Raw genomic sequence first — 10,235 nt, forward strand, 5'->3', positions numbered from 1 at the left:
CTGACCCTCCCCCTCTTGATGATAACCCTAAACAGAGGTAGGTAGAATGGTCGCCTCATGATCGGAAGGTTGGGGGTTTGAATCCACCAAACGGCTACCCTGAGGTTTCCTTGAGAAAGGTACCGTCTCTACACACTGCTCCCTGGACACTGGATTGGTAGCTGCCCACCGCTTCACTGAGTGAATGGGTTGAATGCAGAGGACCACAAAGTTTCCCACATGTGGGATTTAAAATTTAAAAAACTATCTTCTTGAAGGTCAAAAAGCAAATTTTTAGAAGAAAATATGGATAGTTTATAATGCATATCAATTCTATTGATTTTTTGTTTCAAGACTACAAAGACTGGGAAGAAGAGTTTAATAAGATAAGATAAGATAACCTTTATTAGTCCCACACGTGGGAAATTTGTTTTGTCACAGCAGGAAGTGGACAGTGCAAAAGTTATGAAGCAAAAATTAGAATACAATAAGAATAAATACAGTACACAACTGTACAGAATAGAATAAAATAAAATACTATATACAGTAGAATAAAATATACAATAAGATAAAAATAGAATACAAATGTTATATACAACTGAGTAAAAAATACAACGATGCCAGAAAAGATTATTGTACTTAGTGTTATTGCACATGTGTGGATGTGTGTGTTTGATCAGTTAAAGTCTTTATTGTGGAGTCTGACAGCAGTGGGGAGGAAAGACCTGCGAAATCTCTCCGTCCCACACCGTGGGTGCCGCAGTCTCCCACTGAAGGAGCTGCTCAGTGCTGTCACAGTCTGCTGCATGGGGTGGGAGATGTTGTCCAACAGTGATGACAGCTTAGCCACCATTCTCCTGTCACTCACCACCTCCACTGGGTCCAGAGGGCATCCTAGAACAGAGCTGGCCCTTCGGATCAGCCTGTTCAGTCTCTTCCTGTCCCCGGCAGAGATGCTGCCGCCCCAGCAGACCACACCATAAAAGATAGCAGAAGCCACCACAGAGTCATAGAAGGTCTTCAGGAGTGGGCCCTCCACTCCAAACGACCTGAGTCTCCGCAGCAGGTACAGCCTGCTCTGCCCTTTCCTGTAAATAAGTACAAACATTATGTAATCTTTTGATTATATAGTTCCAATGTACAGCACTTTGTGTCAGCTGTGGTTGTTTTAAAGTGCTTTGTAAATAAAGGTGATGATGATGTAATCTGATTGCCTATGGTTGGAGTTAGAGTTGAGCTTCTCACTGGTGAAAGTTTAGATCACAGAGGGTTAAAACAGCTACACAAATAAATAAACACAAATAAAAAGTATTTGTTATTGGTATTAACTGAAAGTTTTAAAAAGAGGTTTTTGTAAACACTTAGAAAAAGGAAGTTCTTTGTAATTTTTTTTTTAATATAGAGAAAATTCCTTCCAAAATCCAATGACTTTGGGAGTTAGATCACTGTTAGATTAGTTGGTGATTGTAAATTGGCAGCAGGTAGATGAATGAACGGTTCATTTAAAAATTAGACCCCAGACTTATGATGTAAATGTTTGTCTTTCTTTTATTGGACTATCTAATTTAATAAGTAAATATATTATAATAACTTTTATTTCTCCTGATTTATTTGTATGGTTAGGTTAATAAAACAAACAAAACATTAACTATAAACATTGTTAAAAGGCTTTATTTAGTTTTAAATGCACAGTATTTTTATAAAGTCAAAGTAAAAACAGTTCACATCTATCAAAATCAATGCACTACAAAAAGGTCCTAAAGTGATGATTGCAAGAGGAGCATTTCCTTTTCTATGATCATTATTGTTATTATTCTTAAAGCTTTCCTACACTTGAGAATCACCTTGCCCACTTTTTTTTGCTTCTGATGATAATAAACAAACACACATGGTACAATTTAGATTCATATATTAGACATCTAAACTGGACATGCTTTGCAGGTTGACAGGAGATGAACTGAAGAATGTAACAAAACACTTTGCATTTTACAGCTTTTCCGAGGCTTCAGTATCACTTTCTGTTTCCCAGCAGAGAAAGGGATAACATCTCAGTCGCTGGAGTAAGGAGTCACCATGGAAACTTGGGGCTGCTTCAGAACACGAGCTGAGAAACCAATTACAAAACATCTGCCATGCTCCCAAAAGTATAATAAAACCCCTTAATAAAAAAAAAACATAATGACTACCACTGATGGTGAGAAAATGCTAAGTGGGAGAATTGGTCACAAACATTTGTCTTCATCTTCATCATCTGCCGCCATCATTAACATCAGTATCACTGCCATCAACGATAACAATCCTGAGATGTTTGAGACTAAAGGAGTAAAGTTTCTGTGTTTTAGCAACATAACACCAGTAAATGAACCAAACATGTAAACGATAACAGCTTCAGTCATGGACAATCAACTGAGGATAAGATATCATCAGCCTCTGTCCTCAGGTTACATAGCATGTGCATCATCTCTGTCGTCATATCCAGATGGTATCCCTCTAAGCAGATTTGGCTGATACTCACATGCTTGTATAATGATAATAAGCTGCTTGGAGACCTGCTCAGAGTAGATCAATAAGTGAAGACAGTCGACTATCAATGAAAACCCTTTTTCTAGCGCAGTCTGTGCTCTTTTGGGTGTTTTTTTTCTTCAAATTTTTATTCATCATTTAAAAACAACAACAAAAAAAAACTTAAACCAACTAGTGATTTGTTGAATTTTCATTAATTTGAGGATCTTTTTTTTTCTTCTGGTGGTCAGTCTCACTGTACAGTGTGCACATTCTCGTGGTGTTCTGCTTTTGACACAGTGATGATGATTATTTTATGTATTGTTAACAATATCTTGACAACTTTATGATGGCATCACAGATGAAATTAACCTCCTAGGACCCTGCGTCCACATATGTGGACATCACATTTTTGGTTATTTAGACCAAAATACTCAATTTTGCTCTACAAGGGCCTGATATCCACTTACGAGGACATTATACTACTGCTGTTCTATCAAAATTTTAAACGAATATCCTCATATGTGGCTCTCATTTTTCTTAAAAACAAAAATAAGGTAAAAAAAAAATCTGGTAATTCTTTGTTTTTACATTCATCGGGCCCCAATTAGCCAAAATATCAAAGAGAAATTAAAAATGCATGCCGTGGAAGAGTTCGGGTCTTAGGAGGTTAATGTTAGTTCATTGTGCCCACAGGATGAATCCTGGGTATTTTCAGGCCTAACCTCCAGGATTACTAGCAAATTAGATTTGATCTTTATTGTGGAGTGCTAAAGTGCTAAAGTCATGTTCTCTACTTGGTTGTCTGAGTGCTTGTAACTGGCTATAATATCATAGACCAGTCATAGTCTGTATATTTAAAGTCCCCACTCTCACCCACACACTCCTGCATTTCTTTTCTCTCTCGCTGCCTCCTAACATGCCTTCCCCCTTTCGTTTTCCATTATCTTCAGCCAACAGTACCAACATCCTGTTGGCCAGCAGCACTGGAGCCAGTCATTAACCCTGACATCTACCAATCCATTATGGAAATCTTCTTTATGATTCCATTTATCCAGGCTTGGGACTGTCACTGGGAGTACATGTGCCCTGTTCATTGTTGGGTTGTTATTGGCTATTGGACATTTTGAGCATTTTAATATCACAGTGGTCAGCTTGCTTAAATTAATGTCCCAACAGCCTTCATAGCTAATGGCAAAAGTGAGCTGATCTCCATAGGTTCCAGTGGTAAAATCCTAAACTTTAAAGCTTTAAAAAGCATGCTTGGAACAAACAGTTTGGATAGTTTTACCTTTCATAACAACAATTATTTGCTAGTAGATGGTCAAATAAATCAACCATTTGTTAACTGGTAGATCTTAATGTGCAGCTTTACTTAACAGTTGTGCTGCAGCTGATAGCTTTCTGCTAGGCTTCATTTGCCATCAAGGGACCTTTTTACCATGTTTCCCATGTTTGTGCTTTCTGGATTACTGTTTATGAGATTATCTGAAAAATAACATGGCTTGCTGTTTGGAACAGACTGTCCAAGAGGTTTATGCTTAGGTTTTAGTCAGATTTCTATTCTTAAATTTTGCACCATGACTTTGCATTACACCTGTATAGTTTATGGATGCATGAGGTAGCTATCAAAGCTGAGGTGACATCTTATTCACCAAAATCACTTCTGGCTATGAAAAAACAAAACGATACTATCAAAACAAAACAAAACAAGCCCCAGAAAAAACAAATAAAATACAAAACTAAACAAACCCCTTATATTGAGGCTGTGTCATTCGTGGATTGATGATGTCACAGCACATATGTCCATCTTTTACATACAGTCTATGTTAGCTAACTACAGTATGTCCTTCATTGCACTGGTAAAGCTCCAAGAAAGACAAGTCAGGTCCTGCATCCCTATAAAAAGCTGTTTGGTAAATGTTCTGAAACTGTTACAAATAGTACACGCTAATATAGATAAACTATTCATCTCCTTTTTGCAGTCATACCAACTGCTTATAAGCAAGGATTACAAATCAGATACTTTATTAAGATTTTACAAATGATAATGACAAAAATATTTAATTAAACCTCTGTTTTATTTTGGTTTTTTTTTTACTTTTGACTGTTTCTATTACATTGTAACATGAGTTATCTTCTGTCAATGGACACTTCATAAAAGTATAAAGAAAAAAGGAATAAGGAATCCATGAAAAGACTTAAAAAGTCTCAGAGCAGCATAATAAATTGTCATGCTATCTGTCCCTGAAAATACCTAAATCCATTTATTTTTGCTTGAAGTGAGCTTCTGGGGGAGATAATACATGCCATATTTACAAATAAATTACTTATGTATGCATGTATATGATCTATTTCCTCTCATATAGCATATTCCATGTGCCAGCATGTGTTATTTTTGGATTTTCCTGGTTTAATGAAGTGGTACTGAATACTTCCGGATGTGGCTTGTTAACGTGAATTCTTAAAGCAGTCACCTGGTTTCTTTTTAGTTCTGGTTCACTGGCTATATGCCGCTGAAAAGTGAAAAGGTATTGGTGCGTACAGTATGGTGACGTTTCTCGGGAAGGCAGGCAGGTGGGGAGGGGGTCAGCCTGCAAATACATGAGCTCTGTCCTGTCTTTACTCTAGAGGAAATCTATCTTCAGCTTGAGCCTCATAGAGGTTATCCATCCTTCGTAAAAACATGTAACTTTTCTTCACTGGCGAAAAATCATGGAGCTACAGGTGGAAAACCAAAGTCAGCCTTTCGCCACCAACACCATGAGGCTGCCAGCTAAAATCATGGAAATGGGAGTAGATAACTTCATTTCTCTTCTAATATTTGGACTCATTTTCATTCTTGGTGTGCTTGGGAACACACTGGTCATAACCGTGCTGGCGCGCAGTAAACCCGGACAACCGAGGAGCACAACCAACATATTCATCCTCAACCTGAGCGTCGCTGACCTGTCCTACCTCCTCTTCTGCGTACCTTTCCAGTCCACCATCTACATGCTGCCTACGTGGGTGCTCGGAGCGTTCATTTGCAAGTTTATCCACTATTTCTTCACCGTGTCTATGCTGGTCAGTATTTTCACTCTGTCAGCAATGTCCGTGGACCGTTACGTGGCCATCGTCCACGCTAGAAAATCCTCCTCGATCCGGGTGGAGAGGCATGCTATGCTCGGAGTGGTGCTGATCTGGACACTGTCCGTGGTCATGGCAGCTCCCGTTGCGCACTACCAGAGCATCGTGGAGAGGGAGAACAACAACACCTTCTGCTGGGAGGTCTGGCCGGAACACCAGAGGAAAGTCTACGTGATGTGCACCTTTGTGGTTGGATACCTTCTGCCTCTCACTTTGATATCTGTCTGCTATGCAAAGGTGAGCGCGCACGAACCAGAGTCAATATGTGACCATGAATATACAGTGTAATAACGAATTTTCAAAGTGTTGAAGAAATTAATGCGTTAACTTGTTATTCAGATCACATTTCTCTCTTTTATAGTGTAAAAAATACTTATTTTTAACAACAATGGATTGGTTTGTAAAAAAGGTTTAAGTGGTCCCTCAACATCTGCCCAGATGTCTTTCTGAAAATAAATAAACGTGAAATAATTTGGCAGCTCCTTGAAAACATTCACATGTGCGTTTTGTGTTTTCAGGTTTTAAATCATCTGCACAAAAAGCTCAAGAATGTCTCAAAAAAATCCGAGCTCTCCAAAAAGAAGGTTGGTGGAAGCAATTTTCTTTTGCTTCAGATTTCTCACTAAATTAGGAGTCGTGGTTGAACAGTTCGCTGGCTGAGAGGTTAATGCGCTCATTAGGTGCAGATAAAAATGCCTGCACTCTTGAACTCCATTTACAGCACTTATATGTCAGCATAAAAATCTAGACTAAATTGCCCAGTGGGGTTCTGGTGATGCTGTAAAGTGTCATTTTATTGCATTTGGCTCAAAACTCGGCACTGAGCTATCCACTAACAATTCTTTTCCAATAATTTATACAACCTTGCTTCCAAAAAAGTAAATGTATAAAATCTAAATAAAACAATGTGCACATTTTCTGCATTTATTCAGAAATCTTTATAGGCTGTCTTAGATCTTTTGGTCTTTAGATGACACTGCAGTAAAAAACTGACACAAATATTCAATTTACTGCATTGGCTCAGCAACACTTTTGGTGAAACAAACATGTGTGGAAGACTGGAACTACCAAAGAATTTAGCAATAAAATGTAAAATTAAAAAAAAAAGATTGAATAAAGATATAAAAGAAAAAATAAAGAAAAAAATATATGTCTGAAGTCTCGATATGTCTCACAGCTGATAGATTAGTCAGTGCCTGTGTTTAATTTGGTATTATATCTCATGCAATTAATGGGTGGCTCCATAGTGGTCACCACATTCACCTAACATGCAAAAGATCCTTAATTTGAGACTGTGAGAAGGGGCAAACCCGTGCAAGCATTGCATCAGGAAGAGAATCAAACGTGTGGATCCATCTGCTGTAATGACCAGAATAGGGGAGCAGGTGAAAGATGCTTTGCTGTCTGATGCATTTAAAGACATATTTTTATTAAGTTATTTGTTTATTTATGTTTGATTTTGGCAGTATTGGTCCACCATAGACTCTCTGGGTCATGTGCTTTTAATGTGCAGTGAGGAAAACTAGAAAACTCTCTTGTGGTTTGACCAATAAAAATTGAAAATAGTTTTTGAACGTCATCCACGAGGAGAGAGACCAAACAGCTAACAGCATTCCTGATAGTTCACATGGCATGGATAACATCTATGAAGGCACCATTATTGCTAAATGATACACAACGCTAGGACAACAGCTTCCATCCTGAAGCCTTATTTCAGCGAAAAAATGCCAAACTGTGTTTTGGGAATATTCCAACAGAATTGCTTCTGAGTATAAGAGTTAGGGTTTTAAAGAGCCTGCAGTAAAGACCTGACAGTATATAGTAAAGCATATAAACTCTACAGAGTGTTGTTAGAAGAAGAGGGGATTCTGTTAGGATCAAGTTTAAAATGAACAGATGTTTTTCAAAAGCAATGGCACTTTTGATTGGTTGCACTTGTAAACTTTTAAATAAGTATAGGGTTTAAATGTCTAATAAATATATTCACCTTTTATTTACATTTTACACATGTTCCAACTTTTTTGGAAATGTGTTCATACCATTATGTGACACGTGACCTGTGATCATCTCTTTTCCACAGACTGCTCAGACTGTCCTCGTGGTGGTTGTTGTCTTCTGTCTGTCCTGGCTGCCTCATCACATCGTCCACCTGTGGGTGGAGTTTGGCTCCTTCCCTCTGAACCAGGCCTCCTTCGTGTTCAGGATGGTGGCTCACTGCTTGGCCTACAGCAACTCCTCTGTTAATCCCATCATCTATGCCTTCCTGTCTGAGAACTTCAGGAACTCGTATAAGCAGGTTTTCTGGTGCCGGGCGCCCAGTGAGTGTCCTCTGAACGAAAACAGAGACCCCCGCAGCAGAATGGAGACGGCACCTTCTACTAATATCAGCGTGTCTTATAAAGGTCACGACTCTCAGATCAGTAAAATGCTTTGATGACACTGGCGGTGCATCCTGAGTACAGCCTGCTGGATAATGGATTTTTTAAAGGCTGAAACTACTGATATGAAAGTTTAACCAAATCCAGAGTTTGATATATCGACTGATATTTGTATTTTGAAAGACTTTAAAGAGCATGTTTGATTTGGGCCTTCATTCCTCAATGTGGCACATTTGCATATCTCATGTACACACAAGAAGTAATAATTTTAAATGTCAAGAAATATCCCATTTCCTGGTCAAACAGATTACAAGAGGAGGAAACAAATCTGTGTAATATATATAGTCTGTATATAAAATATGAACATGACTAAATGTCACCCACTGATTTGTGAAATCTCATTTTGAAGACTTGTTGTAAGTATCGTGACTGTCAGTGTCTATGATGCCAGAAGTGAATATACGTTTGTACAGGATGGTGAAGAGTGAAGTTATCAGGTAACGCTAGCAAGATTAGCATCAATGCACTGGTGATTTGCACAGAGAATGATTATTGCTAATTGGTACTAATTAACCAAAATACAAATATAATACTAAAACTTCACTCAACACAACAGCAGCATGGGTTTCTCTGACTGGTTATTTGCATAATTAAAAGTGCTTTAATTCAAGTTAAATGTGCTGAGTTATAAAATAAGATTCTCATTACATTATCAAGATCAAAGCTATATTTCATACCACTCTTTAACCTTTTATTTTCTTTACCACCACTGAACATTTTGAACATGGGAGTTTATGGGGACTGAATCACTTCCGGACTTAGCATCAATGATACAGGGTGTATCTAAAAGAATCATTCAATTTCAAAAGGCTATATTTTTTTTAAGTAATGGATATAGAAACTTGCATGGTTGAATATAAAGTTTTACATACCAAACTTACAATGTTCATAAGTGTTCAAAGTGTCCTGATAGTCAAACTTGTTCCGTACGTTTGTGAGGATGTCACTGCAGCCACTGCTGTTGTTATGATGTCTACTGGCAACTGTGTGAAACTCACAAATGTCCTCTTTTTATCAGTGTGTGTTTCGATTGTTACTGGTGAACAAAGATTAAAGCACCATGAAATTATAAGATGCTTTTTGATACACCCACGAATTTAGGAACTACGTTTTTGGCACTTCCTATTGGCTTAATTTTCAGCCCCAGAGATGGCTGCCTGGTGAAGATTTACCAGGATCAGTCAAAAGCTGTTGGACAGAAGCTTCTAGGTATTGCTGGAAGATCCAGTGATAATTGTTATTTTGCCCAGCTTTAGATGATTAGTTTACAATTTAACTCTGTCTGCCTAATGGAATGTACATACTGTACAGTCTATACCAGAGATATATGCGCGTAAGTGATAACGGTAAATGGACTGGTTCTTGTATAGCGCTTTTCTACTCTCGCTAAGCACCCAAAGCGCTTTATACAACTCGTGCATTCACCCAATCACTTCGCATTCACACTCCGATGGATGCATCGGAGGGCAACATGGGGTTAATATCTTGCCGAAGGATATGTGGCATGTAGACTGGAGGAACTGGGATTGAACCACCAACCTTCTGGTGAGTAGGTGACCTGCTCTACCGCCTGAGCTACAGCCACCACAAATGCAATAATGCATCATTTAAATCACATTGTAGATAACCGTTCTGCTCTCAAAGATCAAAGGTGAAGGTTAAATATAGTCCCACCTGAGCTGCCACAGACCTTAAGTTTCTCTGTAATCTGTGGCTTCCTGTGTGTTTTGAATGGATTATCCAGTGTGTGTGTGTGTGTGTGTGTGTGTGTTGTCTACCTGTTGTGTAGTCTGTTTTTGTTTAGAGGGAACTTAAACGCAGTGTTGTTGTGTGAAGCGTTTCCACTGAATGTGCGGAAACTATGTGCACCAACTGCAAGCAAAGAAATGTCTAAAACCAAAATGTGTAAGTGCACAGTATGTGTGTTCAAATTGTACAAAGACATGAATAATTTATGTTACAAACCAATAAACTCTTTTTAATAGCTCACGTGTGCATGAAACATGTTTGATGTCATGAATTTGCTCTGATATGACCAGAGCAGCACTGAGCTTGCTTACCTGGCTTTTTTATTGCACAGATTGCATGCCGTTTCCTGTTTATCCCCCGGGCTGAATTTGATTAACTTTTGCAAACAGGTAACTGTGCATGCTCCTTTCTGCAGTATTGTCTGCCCTCTGCAGGCAT

General features: G+C 38.4%; 1 protein-coding gene across 1 annotated transcript; it reads left to right on the top strand.

Annotated features, from left to right (window-relative positions):
• Positions 1-5,023: 5,023 nt before the first annotated feature.
• galr1a (galanin receptor 1a) lies at positions 5,024-10,032 on the top strand. Its single transcript, XM_084920057.1, has 3 exons — positions 5,024-5,847; positions 6,129-6,194; positions 7,691-10,032. The coding sequence occupies exons 1-3, from the start codon at positions 5,197-5,199 to the stop codon at positions 8,042-8,044; spliced, it is 1,071 nt and encodes a 356-aa protein (XP_084776183.1). The 5' UTR covers positions 5,024-5,196; the 3' UTR covers positions 8,045-10,032.
• The last annotated feature ends 203 nt before the right edge of the window (positions 10,033-10,235 follow it).

This window comes from Perissodus microlepis, chromosome 22 (assembly GCF_051167445.1).
Source record: "Perissodus microlepis isolate ML-2025 ecotype Zambia chromosome 22, ASM5116744v1, whole genome shotgun sequence".
Lineage (NCBI taxonomy): Eukaryota > Metazoa > Chordata > Actinopteri > Cichliformes > Cichlidae > Perissodus > Perissodus microlepis.

What these genes read in the sequence shown, in the direction of transcription:
- galr1a (XM_084920057.1), top strand. Translation starts at nt 5,197, where the DNA reads ATGGAGCTACAGGTGGAAAACCAAAGTCAGCCTTTCGCCACCAACACC. An exon ending in TATCTGTCTGCTATGCAAAG is followed by an intron (nt 5,848 to 6,128) that starts GTGAGCGCGCAC and finishes TTGTGTTTTCAG; the next exon opens with GTTTTAAATCATCTGCACAA. An exon ending in CCGAGCTCTCCAAAAAGAAG is followed by an intron (nt 6,195 to 7,690) that starts GTTGGTGGAAGC and finishes TCTTTTCCACAG; the next exon opens with ACTGCTCAGACTGTCCTCGT.